The sequence below is a fragment of the Melozone crissalis genome, unplaced genomic scaffold (genome assembly GCF_028551555.1).
Source record: "Melozone crissalis strain CALT ecotype California unplaced genomic scaffold, PUWL_Pcris_2 ptg000027l_1, whole genome shotgun sequence".
Lineage (NCBI taxonomy): Eukaryota > Metazoa > Chordata > Aves > Passeriformes > Passerellidae > Melozone > Melozone crissalis.
In genome coordinates this window covers 66,690,749-66,707,012 of record NW_026535805.1, presented here as the reverse complement: position 1 = coordinate 66,707,012, position 16,264 = coordinate 66,690,749, and the positions used below count along the sequence as shown (strand labels likewise).

The 16,264-nt window shown below is 38.1% G+C and overlaps 1 protein-coding gene across 15 annotated transcripts in view; it reads right to left on the bottom strand.

The window, feature by feature from the left end:
* The window catches only part of DLGAP2 (DLG associated protein 2), a 450,442-nt gene that overhangs the window by 325,905 nt on the left and 108,273 nt on the right, over positions 1-16,264 (bottom strand). For 6 of the 15 annotated variants that reach the window (XM_054280603.1, XM_054280605.1, XM_054280604.1 and 3 more), the window contains exon 1: positions 7,970-7,996. The exons of 6 other annotated variants lie outside the window; for them this stretch is intronic. In XM_054280603.1, coding sequence (XP_054136578.1) covers positions 7,970-7,972 — 3 coding nt within the window. In that variant the 5' untranslated portion in view covers positions 7,973-7,996. Of the gene's footprint in view, positions 1-7,969; positions 8,161-16,264 lie in introns of those variants that run through there. 3 more of the 15 variants (XM_054280613.1, XM_054280615.1, XM_054280620.1) reach the window with 2 other exon arrangements.

Genomic DNA, 16,264 nt, shown 5'->3' with positions numbered 1-16,264 from the left:
CAAATGTTTGATATCCAGGATTTTGCAGTCTAGAACTGAAGCACACTGGAAAAGCTGATACGTGTAGAAGTCACTATGGTTACTGCCTACACTTTCTTTGCCTCCAATAAGATCTTTCATTTCCATAAGCATTAAAATTCACCAAATGCACCAAAATTATTCAGACAAAAAAATAGTCTCTCTGGTTTATAAGCCTTTTAGCTGTGTTGCTTTTATCTTTTTAAGTAGAGACTCTTAGCTGAGGCATATTATTCCACATCTGAATATAAGAAAAAGTATTGCGGGAGAAACCTTGTGGTGGAAATGCTTTGTGGACCCCCAGCTTCAGCAGTGTGTGTGGAACAGCTGTCTGCTGTTGGCCAGTGCGAAGCTGAAACCCAGAAAACGTTGTACACGATGCCAGAAAAAAGGCACTAGCTGGAGATTCAGCAAGCCAAATTCAGATTATTATTGTTAGTATTATTGTAAGTCTTTCCAAAAATAAGAAAATAAAAAGTTCATATTCTGTAGTTAGATTCCCTATCCATTGTAATAAGAAATAGCTATACGTAAAACAAATTTTGGTGGTTTTTTTTTTTTTTGTGGTGTTTTTTTTGGGGTTTTTTTGTTGGGTTTTTTTTTTTTTTTTGTTTTTCTTTATCTTACAGCAATCAGATGATTTTTTCTTTCAGTATTCTTATATAAATGTCAAGCTGGCTAGAGCCTGTAATATGTCCTGATCTCATGGTCATTCAGTATACCAAGCTCTTTAAAATTCTGTCCTGTGGCTGTTTCCTCAACAGTCATTTAAAACATTTCTTAGTTTTATCCTTTTACTTCAGTTAGCTTCCTACTTAAGTTCCTTCCAGCACACTGAATGATTTTGTTCCGATATTGCCTGTTATTTTGAAAACCTCCCTGAACCGCCATTGCCAATTCTCCTACATACAAGTAGCCTCTTTTTTCTTTTCACCTCAAATACCTCCTTACAGCTAGTTGCTTTCAGTATGACATGTTTGACAGATCAATATATTCTTTATCAGTTCAGTTACTTCCCCTTATTTTTCCTATATGTGATTTTGCTGATCCCTTTAGGAGAAAGTTCTTAATACTACTCTTCAATATACTCGATGAAGTCTTTTCACTGAGAACCCTTTTTCAGAAAGAGCAGGGTGCTCACTGCATACAGGAAATGCAGGTAAAATACTTGACACCTTCAGCAGGAATCACACCAAACTCAGCTGTGGTTTATAGAGAAGCAGCACCAGCAGAGGGTTATTCCTGCTGCTGAGGTAGGATATGTAGTCCCCTCAACACCCAAGTCTACAGAATCTCTTCCAGCATTGCCAGCCCCAAGCAGTCGAACAACACCCCCAATATTCACAGAAGGAACTTTCCCAAAATCATAAATACTTTCTTAAAAGGTAAATATGAAAATTGCCCTTGACACTTCTGACCAAATGTCCAACCTGTAACAACTCAGAATACTGCCTATCACATTAGGATTCCTAAACCAGACTGGAAAATAGAGCTTTGCCTGTAATCACTCACTTTCATAATAACAAACTCTTGCTAAGATATTAAATGTCACACAAAACAAGAAATCAACAGTGGTCACCTTTTCATGTTTCATTTCCATATATGACACCTAGATACATTAAACAAGGGGGAAAGTACTTCCTAGAAGTTCGAAGAATTCAGCTGTTGGCTTAAAATATCAGCGATTTCTATAGAAGTCATAGAAAATATTGAACAATTCTCTGCTCAACATTTTCCAATGTAAATGAGAATGTGATAAAGGTTTACATCTGATGAAGTCTTAGTAAATGTACATGTATCCAGATTTTGTCAGAAACAGAAGCAGTTACATGTATCCAGATTTCGTCACAACCAGAAGCAGTTTAGTAGGAGCTTATAAAACTTGTGGAAGGAGAATACACCAAAAGGCTGATATTTATTGATAGAGTGTTACTCCGACATTTAAGCTGTTTTCTGTTATGCCCGCTTACTTACTTGTGCCCCTGTCTCATTTCCTGGGAGAAATGCCAAAATATATAGTGACCTCTGTATACTAACTATTAACTATGTCACATCATGTTGCTTAAAATATGTTACAACCTGATTGGCACAGAAACACATTTTGTTCTGTTTGGGAGCAGTTATAGCCGGAACAATGAAAATTCACAGCCCCAGTTTCTTGGGAAGCAAGTAATCAGCTCCAAATTTGGGGTTATATTGGAGTTCAGCTGCAGCATTACAAGCCATGGCAGAGTATCTTAATCACAGACAAGGTAATTTGTAATGGCACAGTATTTAAAACAAGCACAAGTCTTGCTCAGATTAAATTAATCCAAGTCGAGGATCAAAGACCTGTAAAGATATAAATTATTCTTTAGAAATCATTCCAAGCTGCAAGCACGTAGAAGACATGCCCTGACTTTACCTAAAGCACAGACAAATACACTGCAGATTCACAATCACAGCAAATAAAGAAAATCACACAGTATAAAGAAAACGCAGCTTTAAAAAAGTTACTATCTTACAGAACACAGCTGGCTGACAGATTTAAGGAGAAAATGATGATGAGGAACAAGTGACTTCTCTAGGCTTGGAAGATGCCAAGACAGAGTGAGCTGCGAGGGGTGAACCAGAGACCAGAGACAGCCCGCCAGAGAAGAGCCAGGGATGGGAGCAGGGATCAGAGCTGCTGTGAGCAGGGATGAGAGCTGCTGTGAGCAGGGAGAGCTGCCCGGCTGCAGCAGCTCCGCACCTCGCAGGCTCTGCTTCAGCCAGCGCCGCTGGAACGCGAGTGGACGGCTCCATCTAGAGGCAAATATCCCCTGAGCCGGGAAATGGCATCGCTGCCACCGAAACTCCTTTCTCCACAAGTCAGATCTACTCAAAATAGCGCTCCGAGCTGCTGCTCTCTTGGCAGGGATGTCCAGCAGGAGGGAGCTACCTCCATCCACCTCACCATCTGCAAAGGCTGAGCAGATGAAAATGAAGCCAAGCTTTTCCTGAAATCCACCTCTCAGTTTGAATGGTCTCCCACACCAAGTCTTCCCAGACTGACTCTGCAGCATCCATAAAATGACACAGATTGAAGGCTTACTCTCATTCTGATGGCAAGAATTCTGATGGGTCCCACAGGCAAAGGCTTCCAGCACTCCTTTACTACTTGTGTCTCATAAGAAATACAGAGTATTTCCCACGAATATCTTGATAATCTATATTCAGTATCAAACAGAGCACCAGTAGTGAACATGAAGTTAAAGAAACATTTAAAAAAATAATTATTAAAAGGAGGTGATTAAAAATAACATTTATTGTATTCGCAGGGATCCACAACTAGAGGAGAGAGAATGATGCATCTGACTCTATCTTATTAGAAGGCTAATTAGTTTATTATACTATATTATTTTATATTATATTACACTATGTTACGTTACATTTAAACTGAACCTGCTAAGCACTCAACCCTGCACACAACTGCACTCCACTGTACTGAATTTCATGACTGCTAGCCAACAGTCTCCACACACACACACACTTGGCCCTGATAGGCCAAGGAAACAAAACACCATCACTTTGGGTAAACAATTTCTATATTGCATTCTACTTTGGCACAATACAGCAAATAAGAGTTGTGTTATCTTTCTCTGAGGTTCAGAGAATGTGAAACCCAGAAATATTCTTGGGAAGAATTGTGCCTTGCTTTTCTCTGTGAAGAGAAATATGGGGCTACAAATGTGTATATTTCTTTATGATGCAAAGGCCTTCTCTGTTGGACAAAGATGAAGCTATTCTTTTCTGTCCATCAATAAATATCTCCAATCACAAATTAATACTGATAACCTAGGAATATCAAATCACACACTTTAAAAATTATAAGCAAGTCTAACTTCATCCTCTCTACTGCTGGGGTCTGAACTGTGTCAAGTTATTCTCATGGGAGAGTTTCCATGAGTTTCTTCTGCACTGACCAAAAAATTAAAAAATAAGCCTTTGAGTGGATGTCTCTAAAAGCCCTTTTCTCCCAGTCACAGGCTAAAGCACATATTGCAATGTAATTTTACAAGCTTAACTCCACTGTAGCTTACTGTATGTCTAAAAGGGCCTTTTCAAACAGGCAGCAAGCAGTTATATGAATATAATTCTTCCTGTTCACTTTTTCAGGCTTGTGGGGTATGTATCACCAAACCTGCACTTTTTATAAATCAGTATGTTTAGATTCAGACAAGCTGTGTATCTGAGCAACAGCACAGCAAGGAGCGACTGTTGTCTGTGCATTACATTTTCTCAGATTACTCATTTATTATACAATAGTGTCCTAAATTTTACCCATCACTTTCTTCTGCTGTTTGTTAGTGAGGAAGAAAATTTGGACTCAAACTAGCTTACTTTTGCCATGATGATGTATTCTGCAAGTTAGGTATAAGTAGTTAAGATTAAAACTGTTAAGCTGATTATTGTAAGCAAGATACATTGGGGACTGAGGGGAGAGAAAAAAATAATACTCCTTTTCTTATAAAAATGAATTGCAGAAGTATGTGCTCATTTCTTAACCTGTTTGTTTTCTGTGTTTTACTCATTTTAGATGTATTTTTACAATATGAATACAAATCTAAATGAACAAATGCAAAGGCAATATACTTTACAGTTCTAGGTTAAGTTATGGGTGTCTTTTAAGGGCATATATTTAATAAAGAATTGTTTATTTTACAGGATTCATTGCTGAAAACAAAACTAGCAAACTACATAGTCATTTCTTCCCTGACTTCTTCCTACTTTAGGAATTCAGATCCAGTTTGCTGTTACTCAAAACAAAATTGCTGTCAGGTATGACTCATATCTTTGTGGTAGCAAAGATTATAAGATGTATGCCTATTTATGTAGCACATGCATAAGAGCACAGTGGAAGTTTTTTAAGGTCTCTTCTAAGAGAAGTGCAAGAGCACAGATGGAGAAAAAGTCCAATGGAATCAAAAGAGGACCCCAGTAGACTCTCATATGTGTTTGCAAATACATACACATACAATGGCAGTGAATATGTACCAACACCTATGGGAAGAGTTGAATATCAGTCAGATGAAAACATCAGAGCTAACCTCCAAGAGGCTCTAGTGATTAGCAATTACACTCAAAGGCATCCCCACCTTGCAAGCTCAGCTTCATCCCTTGGCCTCAGACCCAGAACAGACCAGTCCTCAATCAAGTCCTGCCTCTTTGCAGTGTTTGGCTTTGCAGTGTCCAGCACTGATTTAAATCAATGTCTCAAAGACACTGGTGGCCAAAGAAACTGCTCAATTTTTGTGCCTGTGAAGCACAAGCCACCATCCCCAGCTTTACCTGGGTAGTCCAAAACTGAAGAAAATACAGGTGAGAGATGGACCTCAGACTTTCATTATTGCAATAAGTGTTTGGAGGCAATCATTCTATGAAAACATTAATTAATCTAAATGGATAAAAGAGAAGAACAGCTTAGGTCAACATACAGTGCTTAGAAAGGTGAATAAAATATGGAGGGAAGAGTAGCATGCTTAGAAAGATGGAGAAGAGGGCCTGTTATGGTATGTGTTAAAGATGTAGATAGGGCAGGGATAGTTCACAAAAATTTAACACAGCCCTCTCTGTGTCAGGAACACATATGACACAAAAATTCTAACTTTTTTTTTTTATATTTGGAATGGCTTAGCCTTCTCTTGCTCTACCTGAAAATGGTAAAATATATGAGCAGTGACTTCCGGTGACAGCTACACAAGTATCCATGGGTGTGATGCCAAAACTTCAAATGTCGAAATCGGAACAAGATTGAGACTATTTCAGTCATTGTAGATCAATGTTCCTGGTCTAAATTAGTCAGCTGCCTGTTATGCAAGATCATCCTCCCCGCTAGTCATTCTCACAGGGTATTTACAGAACACTGTATGGGAATGGTGAGAATCTGAGTGAAGGTACTACCAGGAGGAGGCTATTTAAAAAAAGAATGTACTGCATACATTTTCAGGCAGACATTTAAGTAGACATTTCTGTAAAGCATTTGCTTTTCCCTTTTGCATTATATATGCACACATACATACACACATACATACATGTATACACACACACATGTTTTCCTGTCATTGCAGGTAATGTGGGTAGGAAGGCATACATAAATATGTTTAAAAAATCTTTTTGGAATATGAAATACTTCTGCTACTTCTGGGTAGCACAGGCTTATTCGGAAATAGCTTTCAAAATGCAGCCTTTGGAGAAAAGTATTTCACAAATCAAAGTGATTCTCTCAAAGCTTATTTTGCCATGATAGCATTTACTAGAGTAGGAGGAAGAGGAAAATTTTGGTTTATAACACCCCAGTGGATTCAAATCTTCTCTTTTCTGGATGTTTGTTTCAGTGTCCTGAGCTAGATGTAAAATATCTTGTTAAAAAGATCACAACCAAATGCACATAAAATATTTCACCACAATGATCTGCTGCTCTTCTTGTTCTGTTCTGTCTTACATGCTTATTTCCTTACCCTCACTGATTGGGGATGCAATATAGTTGCATCTGAACAAGATAATTTCTGCCTGCTTAACTTACGCTAAAAGACTCCTTTTTGGAAAAATACAGAACAAGTAGAATGATCATAAGGTGGACTAGCTCAAAAAAACCCTCATTAAATAGCCTTCTGCTGTTTGCATCATATAACAGGATTGCTCTGTGTAGACTGTTATCTCAATAACTGTTCTATGAATACAGTCATAATGAAGGTGGGGGGGAAAAGTCAAGGAATGTTCCAATTTTTAACTATTGTTTTTACTGTATGCTTTCATTTCTATTTCTTAGTGGGTATAGTACATTAATTAAAAGAAGCCCGATTCATTTTGTTAACACAGAATACAACATGATCTGCACTGATTCAGGGTCCATCTTATTTGCTAAAGCTGGAGATAAAGACCCGGAATTGCTGAACCAAGCCAAGAGTTAGGCTACTTTTTTTATAAATCACATTTTTTCAATAGCACTTGACCAAAAATGCAGGAGCTTCAGCAAAGCCCGCCAAACTCCAAATGGACTGTCTGATGATTTGGCACAACTTGAGATAATGCTGAAAGCAAGTACAGCCAAATTAGTACTTTCATTCAGCTAAAATGAAATGGACTATAATATAAATAGATCAAAATTGGGCCCAGATCCTGCAATTCACTATGCAGGCAGACTGTCAAGTGCAGAATCAGCACTTTGGTGAGCAGAAATCTAATGAGGAAAAGCTCTAAAATGCAGAAAGAATTATTAGAAGAAAAACTATTTAAATCCTCCACATAACTAGAAATATTTGCTAAATACCACAGATTCTAATAAATGTGTTAAGAGTACTTACTTTGAACCTGTAAATGATTCTTTAAATGTAGTAAAAATAATTTCATGCAACAACGTGTCAAGCTAGTTTGGAAAAAGCGCTAAAAAGCCCCTGATGACTGTGTTTATCCACAGCAGAGCAAGTGTATAATCAGTATTACCCAGACCAAGAAGCAATGCACTACCTGAGCACAACACAAGTGACACAGATTTTGGAAGATTAAAAATGAGAGAGAAGGAGCGAAAGGTTAAACATACAAAGAAGTCTTTAAATGCTGGGCTTTTTTGAGAATTGCAGCCTACAGTGCAGTTCCTCTGTTTCATGTTTGCTCCGAATTAAAAATAAATAAGTAAATAAATAAAGAGAAGCAGTTTAGTATTCTTAAAGAACCAGTCTCAAAGAGAATTCTATTCACATTAACACAAAAGATTGCATCATGTTATATAAATAAAACCATATACTGTGACACAAGGATCTGCTAGCAAAGTCAGAAATTCGATAGACAGAAAGGCTGTGAAAAATCTGCAAACCTGAATAACGAGGAGAAAAATGAAACAAAGGAAACAGGACATGTTTCTAGACACTTTATGGGTATAAATAAATACAAATTATAGAGGAACAACAACAACAACAACAGAAAGCCTTACCATGATGTTTGCACAACTGTGTGTCTGTAGCCCATGCTATAAATGTGGATACCTTCTATTTCCATCATCTCAGCCCCTCTAGTGGTCAGTACCTGAAGATCTTGCCTTCAGGAGGGACACGATCTACCCATATGTACCATTCGCTGTTGCTCCAGTATCTTGACAGATATTTTTTTCTTAATCGTGTAATTTTTTCTGGAGATATAACTTGTCACTTTTTATTAGCATCTTTGTCAGTGCTGCTGCTACGTGCATACATTTAATTGCTAAGCAACAAAGAGTAAGCTCTGCACAGCACATTCGATTACTGCATTCCCTGTGCCATGTATTGTTACTAATGCACTTATATAATAAGAAAGACCAAAAAAAAAAAAAAAAAAAAAAAAAAAAAAAAGTTAAAATATTTATTTCTGTTTCCATAGCATCTAGAAGCCACAATCTGAAATCAGGCTCCATCATGATAGCCACGAGGAAGAGAGCTAACAGCTGAAGGAAGATGAGGGCAGGTGGACCGATAGAAAGTGCACAAAAGTTAAAAGCAGAGGTGAGTTTCAGTGTTTCCATAGATGAATAGGCTAAGTCTGAAGCTCAGAGGAGACTACCCACCTACAGTCAGGATTTTCAGACATTAGAGAACAATTGCTGTGGCTAAAATACTTGAAGCTTTTGCAAGTGTGGTGGCCTCAAGGTGGGAAGCATTGCCAGTTTTCACAAGTTTTTCTGTTTGGAAGAGATACATCTGTATTGTATCAAGAAACACTCTCTCTTCCTTCTTCTCTTTAAGTTGTAAAAAAATAACCAGGATAGGCAGTATTTTGTCACCAAATGTTACTCATCACTATCTGCTCTTCACATCAAAATGTAACTTTGCCCCTCTCATTGAAGGCGCTGTGTCCAAAATCTGACTTAGGCATTAACAAGCATTCTTTGAGTCTATCACACAAGGGACTACAACTCCATCTTTCCTTTGCTGAAGTGCAGCAATGTCCGCCAAAGAGTTCTCTTTATGCCTGAGATGTACAAGGACAGTGATCCCTTTTTTCTCTTGGTGTGATTATCAGCTATTTTGCAGTCAGCACTGCATGTTTGAGCGCCATATCTGCAATATCTTCAGCAAGAAGAGCTGCTTGGAAAACTAAGCCATGATTGTGCAGGTTGTACAAACTTGCACAACCACATAAAACCACTTTATTTCTGCAGTTAGATTCAGGAATTGGGCCTGTCTGTGTCTCTTTGGCATAGGCTTTTAGCCCCAAGGATCAAGAGGAGTGGTAGGAAAAGAAGCATTTGCTTTTGAATTATGAACAAACATGAGCACAGTCCTGCCCAATAGCATTAGTATTTCCTCTGGGTTCCAATATTTTTGCAAAGAAACTGAAAATCTCCAATAGCTAATATGTCCTGTTGCTTTTGGTGGGACTGAAACCAGGGCTGTAGTTGTGTTCTGGGCACAACATCCTGTAAAGTCCCATGGAAAGACCAAGCTGAAGTTCTAAATGAACCACAGCAGGAGACCACAAAGAACATTATCAAATTCTGAAACTAATTAAGAACATAAGTACTTAATCATACAAAGTGCTTCTGCATTAAGCTACTCAACACATTAATTACTTAACCCCTGAAATATCATTGTGAATATATGCTTTTTTGTTGCTATTTCATAGGAGGGCAGATGGATGCTTGGAGAGGCTATATATTTCCAAGAGCTGCAGAGTCAAATCCTTTCACATACAGACCTTGCTGGAAAGCCTAGGTAAGGACAGCTCTGACAGCTCCTGCTCCAGAAGAGCATTTTTAATTCAGAATCATGGAATATTCTGATTTGGAAGGGACCCACAAGGATCAAGTGCAGCTTTGAAATGAATGGCCCACACAGGGGTTGAACCCACAGCCTTGGTGCTGTTAGCACCTGGGTCCGACCAACTGAGCTAATCCCAGTCCAAACCTCAGAGTGTCTTGAACCAGAAGAGATGCCAGGGAACCTGCTGGCAACTGGGAGACCCTGTTCTTGCCTCCTGGGCCACTTTGGGAGATAAATACAGAACAAAATTACAGACTTTCTAGCTACTAGAAAGATCTCGGTGATTGTCTTCTGACCCAGAGTCCTACAGTTTCTCAGACTAAGGATTCAACAGAAGGTAGCACAGAAAAGAAGTCTCACATCACTTGGCTTCTAAGATAGAAATTTTAAAAATCCATCAAATGAGGTAAATTATTGCCATATTACATTATACTAGTATGCTGATAACAGTAAGAATTTAATCTATTTCCTACCATATAACTTCTTAGCATTCAAAAACTACTACATGAATAGTTGTGCTTCTACATTTCTTAACACAGAGCTCATTTCTGGATCCTCACATGGAACATTAATAGTTTCTTCTGCTTAGCTCAGGACACCAGAATGACCTTGTTTGGTGGGATTTTCCCTAAACATCCGTCTGAATACCAAAAACATCTGGGCCTAGCATAACCTTCTTGAATTCATTGACACAAACTCACAAAAATGTTCTGGGTTCAACCCTTAGTGATGACTCGAGTGACTGTGAAGCATTAGGTACACAACACAGTCTCTGAACATGAGCTGCAGTGGCAACATGTGCAATACAGCCAACAGGGAGGGAAGAGGAAGGCTATATATGACCATCCTAATGGTCACACACTTTACAGCACAGGGTTAAAAAAATGCTTGCTATTCCTCCATATCTGTAATTTCCCTTGAATGCCTCCAAAGAATAATTGCAGTCATGATCTGCTTGGCTTCAAGGAGGAAAATATACAGCTTATGGGCATGTAAGTACACAGGCCCTTAGTAACAAGACTATGCTTAATAACTTCTTTAATTTTTGGTCAGCCCTGAACTGGTCACACACTTGGACTAGGTGACCATTGGAGGTCCCTTCCAATTAAAATAATTTATTCTTCTGTTCCATTCCATTCCATTCCATTCCACAGAGCTGGGCACACCAGCCACAGACCCCAGGGCAGGCAGGGTGGTGCCCAGTCTAGCTGGGGGCTGGACATCACAGCAGCTGTGGACTAATTGCATTTGAAAAGGGATTTTTTTTTCCTACAGAGCTCCATTAAAGAGCACATCTACTTACAATAAAAATGGACAGGATAGTAACCCTGCACTTCGCAGACTCTTAGCATTCTTTTATCGAAAGAGCACTCACTGCAGCAGTAGCCTTTGTTCATACTTCCCAAATCATGAAAGTTAATGGGGTCACCCTTCAATGAGGTGGCGAGAAAAGCCTTACTGGACTCAGAAAACAATAGTTTTTTCTGAAAATAATAAAACTCCATAGATTTCTCTCTATTGGAAAGGTATTTTTCATGGACTGGATCCATCTTGCATAGAGCACTAGAAACAGGATAATCTTCAGCCAGTACTAAGCTAAATATATATGTATCCCTAACTCAAAACAACTTTAAAGATGTGTCACACAAAACTGAGTCCAAGCCAAAATAGAACTGTGGATTGAAAAGACATTTTCAAAAGGTGTGTGCGTAAAAGGCTCAAAGATACTTCTCAGTTCAGGAAACAAAGCTTGCATTTTGGTTGTTTTCTTCATTTGCAGAGAGATCATTCAAAGGAAACCAAAACTAAACAATCACTGACAATACAAGGAGCAGCCTTCAGGTCCTTCCTCAATTGCAGTGCTTTAGACACACTTAACATCAACAGTTTCCAAGTTTTTTTCAGAGCTATTATTTTCACTTCTTCCATATCCATCATTTTTGTGAGATTTGTCTTTAACCCAGTCTGCTAATGTATTACTGGTGTGCCCACCACTGTGGGGAGAGAATTTTATCCAGCAGCCAGCTAAGGAGCTGAGTAGTAGCTGTGAGCTTTATTGTTGCAATATTAATAATTTAAACCTTCTATAAAAGAGTTTGTTAAGGACGGGCATGAGGGAGCAAAACATTATAGGGCTTTCTGCAATTTAGTACCTCAGAGTGATGAACAGTAGAGCACATCTCGAAGCACTTGTCTCCAAATCAATGCTTCCTTGCTTGTAAGGCAGAGGCAGGGAATGTTTTATTCACAAGATTTCAGAAATGGCTAAATGCAGCTCAAATGACAAAACTCGTAGAATATGTACTTTACTTAAGCTTTGAACCTGATAGAATCTGTTCAGATTTACACATCTGAGAAAAAGGGATCTTCAGTTCTTAAAGTAGTGAGGTGTGTTCAGTCTCTACTGTATTCTAAATTTTGTTCTCCTTACAGTAACTGAAAAATCCTTCTCAATGCCGAACATTTCCATTAGTTTAGAATGGGGTGGAAGTTGGGAGCATCCCAGAAAATCTGCATCAATAATATGGGGGTGAGGGGACACCAGTAAAATTCTAGGAATTATTCAAATCTTAGACTAATAACCTTCTGAATGGAGGCAAAAAATATTTGATGTAATTTTATCACTCTCTAGAAAGAGATTTTTGATATGTGAGAGCTTTTTGTCAGTGAAAGAGGCTTTTGTCTGCTAGTTTCATTTGCTTATGGTAACAAGAACAAAATACCAAAACTGAAAAATACTAATTTTCAGTGGTCTTTAATAATATAGCTGTATTTGCACATCCAGGACCAAACTGAAAGGCTCCCATCTACATTTCTCAGAGGAAAAAGGATGGGAAGATGTAAGTGTTTATGATTGTTTGGAAAATGGAGCTCTATTCTCTGTAGCTGTTGCCATCTACCAGCTCTTATGTTCATCCCAGACACTTGATAAGTTTGCTTATGTCTTTGTTTAGTCCAAATTAGTTCTGCAGGGGATAAAAGCCAGGAGACCTCTTGGAGAAAAAGTAATAATGTGGAACTTTCAGATGTTGAAAATCAGGCTGCTTTTCTTTGGAAAGAATACTCACAAGGCTGAAGAAGGCCATCACTCATTTTCTATAATAATGAAGGCATGAGATGAGGTGTACTTTGATTTCCTGACTATAATAAAAGTGGGAATAGTTTTTTACTGTATGTAATGTGAAGAAGAAAACAGTGGCGTTCTACTGGCATTCAAATAAAGTGTGTCTGAACTAATGTTGTATTATGTACAACAGAAAATTAGGTATAACAGGACTATGCAATATGCTGCCCTTCACCAACACTAGTAAACATCAAATGTTTTCATAAATGGAACAATGGCATCCATTATGTCATCTCAGAATACATATGCTTCATAATTAATGTTATTAGAAGAGGAAAAGTCTGTTCTGTAAAAGCAGAGCAGTTAAGTGATGCTCATAATCCCTACCATGCAGCCCATTAACCTCAGAAATTTTAAGTAGCTTCGTAGTCATCCATGGCATTTCAGATTTCTCACAGCTTCAAATCTGTGGGCAGCTTCACAAGCTTTTTGTAAAGTTTCTCATGACTAGGACATCTGTAAAATCCCCTCCAGACCTTTCTTCAATTCATCTTGTGTTAATCAGTCAGTAATTGACATATCTGAATAAGGATAAAGGTACATTCCTAAAAACATTGCTCTACTGAATGCAATGTCTTTTAAAAAAAGACTTACAGGTAACTTGATGTGCTGTAAGATATTAAAAGCATTCTGTTTCTTAATCTTACCTTTCTCTTCCCATTTCAATGTGAGTTTTTGATGAGCAGCATTCCCAGACAAGACTCATAGTAAGGATTCAAAATAATCAGATATAAATCTTCTGCCTTTTACAAACTAACCCACCATTCAACAGAGGTGTCCTCACTTTTTACGTGAGATAAATTATTTATTTTAGAGTCACATGAAAAATTGCAACGCTGCCTAACACGTTGCTTAGAGACAACTGATGAATTTTCTTCCTGGATGTGTACTTGGGAAATATGAAAGGTAAAATCAGGATGCTAAATTTTGGCATAGTGGTTTTTTGTTAATTCCTTTACTCCACAGAGGGAAGAAACTGGTGAACCTTTGTTAATTCGTATCTCATTAAACTGGCCTTCTTTTCCTAGAAGGAATTGATTCAGGACTCAACTGCAATAGCAATACCACCTTTAAATTACCCCTCACAAATGTACTTGTAGTCCTGACCCCTTGACAAAAATACTTTTGTACTTCTGATATGAGATGGGCCTAGCTGAAGAAACATATGAGGGTTATGTTACAGGAATTCAGAGATCTGCATGCAGAGAAGAGGATGTCATCTCTTCCTCTCTGGCTGGCAGCAGTAATGTTGCACTACATAATGTAAGATAGTATGAAAAAGATACTTGGATACTCAGAACATGTTAATATCTAAAGCAGAGATGCAAAAATACACTGGATGTTATATCTCAGGGCATCCATTAGATTATTTTAGTACTAGAGGAGAAGAAATAAAATATTCACCCTCTCAGAAGTCAGATCCTACCTATCTAACTTGCAATTCACCCAGTGTGATGGAAAATCTAGATTTAGAGCTTCCAAATGGCACATGGGTGGACAGCTTTACCTAATTGGGATTATCCATAAAAAGACCTATGGTTAAGTTCCTGGTGTGGGGTTTTGAATCTAAGGCTTCAAATTACAGAATTTTTAAGGACTATCAGTGTTTGCAGTCTTATGGGCAGGGAAAAAAAATCAACCAGATTTGTGATCTGAATATTAGGGAAAGATAGTTGCTTTAGAGCTTGTGTTGTGCTGCACAAGTAAATTTAATAAACTCAAACAAAATTTTCAGTGTCTCATTGGTATTGGGGTAGCTCCGATTTCCTAACTCCTGGTGAGCACAGGCAGCAAACAAACTGAATGGCTTAGTGTGCTTCAATACTGCCATGCCAAACCCTTCTACACCAGCATGAAACTCCTTTTGGCCAGGCAGATTTCCTACCCTACATCCTGGCCCTAGCTGAAGCCCACTTTTTGGCAGAGCAGTGCCCTGAGTCTCCAGGGATTTCCAGAAAAGGCCCCTGTGGAAGCTGCAGAGCCCCTGGAGCCCCCAGAAGGTTGGGAGAGGCTGCAGCACCCCCTCCGCTTCCGCAGCTCCACCGCCCCGGCTCCGCTGCAGCCCACGGCCGCTCTGAGTCACAGCTCACCACGTAAAGCTCCATCTGCAGAGGGTTCCTTCTCTGCAAGCAAGGGGAGGTGACACTCTGACTAGGGGAAAAAAAGGCAGAATGTGGCGTTCATCTGAAGAATGATGCTGTACCAATGTCCCACATCCTCAGTCAGCTCCAGGGTTGATTCAAACATGTCCAAATGGGGGGTGGAAATTCGTATTTGCTTGACATGCAAGAGAAAACACTTCAAATTAAAGACGAATAACATACATAAAACCTTTTTCTTTTTTTTTGCTTACCAGTGCTGTCTATGAGTCACTTTTTTTCTCCCAAAGAGAACTGTAAACTAACTAAACACTAAGTATGTTTAGTAACACAGAATATCCAAATTTGTTAGATACACTTTATAAAGGTCATGTTCTGTAATATCACACTGATCACCACCTGATTAAATTGCCTACTGCTCCAAATTTAATGAGAGACTGAAAAGTCTCAATGGTAATTGGGATAGATGATCCTTTAAAGAGAGAAAGTGAGTGGGTGGTTGGTTGAAGCACATAAGAATGCTTATTATTGTGGAGGTGTAAAAAGTCCTTCCTGAGAAAAAACAATTAAAACTATTTTATTTGGAAAACATTGAACTTTTAATTGTGTTGCTTCACTGAAATCCTGGACAGAGTATCAATTCTCTAACATATGGAGAAAATAAAAATGAACAAAGAATTCCAACAACCAATCCAGCAGTATATTTTCTGTCTGCAATTGCATTATATATGGTAAATTTAATTATTTAAAAAATTTTAGTATAAAATTTGTCAAATTTTCAGGAACTCTCTAAGTGATTAGTGTCTTGCTCTGTTTTTCTTACAAGATTTTTGCTCCAAACAAAGCCATTGACAGGAAATCCAAGTACACAAAAAGATATAAAGACAAAAACAACTATCTGACTGAAAATTACAGAGCTACTATATTAAGAAAAAAGAAATAATTTAATCTTAACTAATATAATGTCCCTTAAAGACACTAAGTATTCCTTATGCTCTTGTAGTAAGATTACTAAAATGTTTTACTGGGGGTTTGAAATGGCACTAAAGTAAACTGCTATTAAATATGTCACTCAAATGTTCATCAGGAACACTGTGAGAAGGGGAAGTTCTTATAAAAATGGCTCAATTTTTAAAATCATAATTAGATTTTTTCTACCTAAAAGATTGGGTCAAATTCAAACAAGTATTATTTAAAGGAAATCACATTAATTGCATTATATAAAAGATCAAGCAAGGCAATTGCAACAGATATTCTGGGTTCCTAATCAA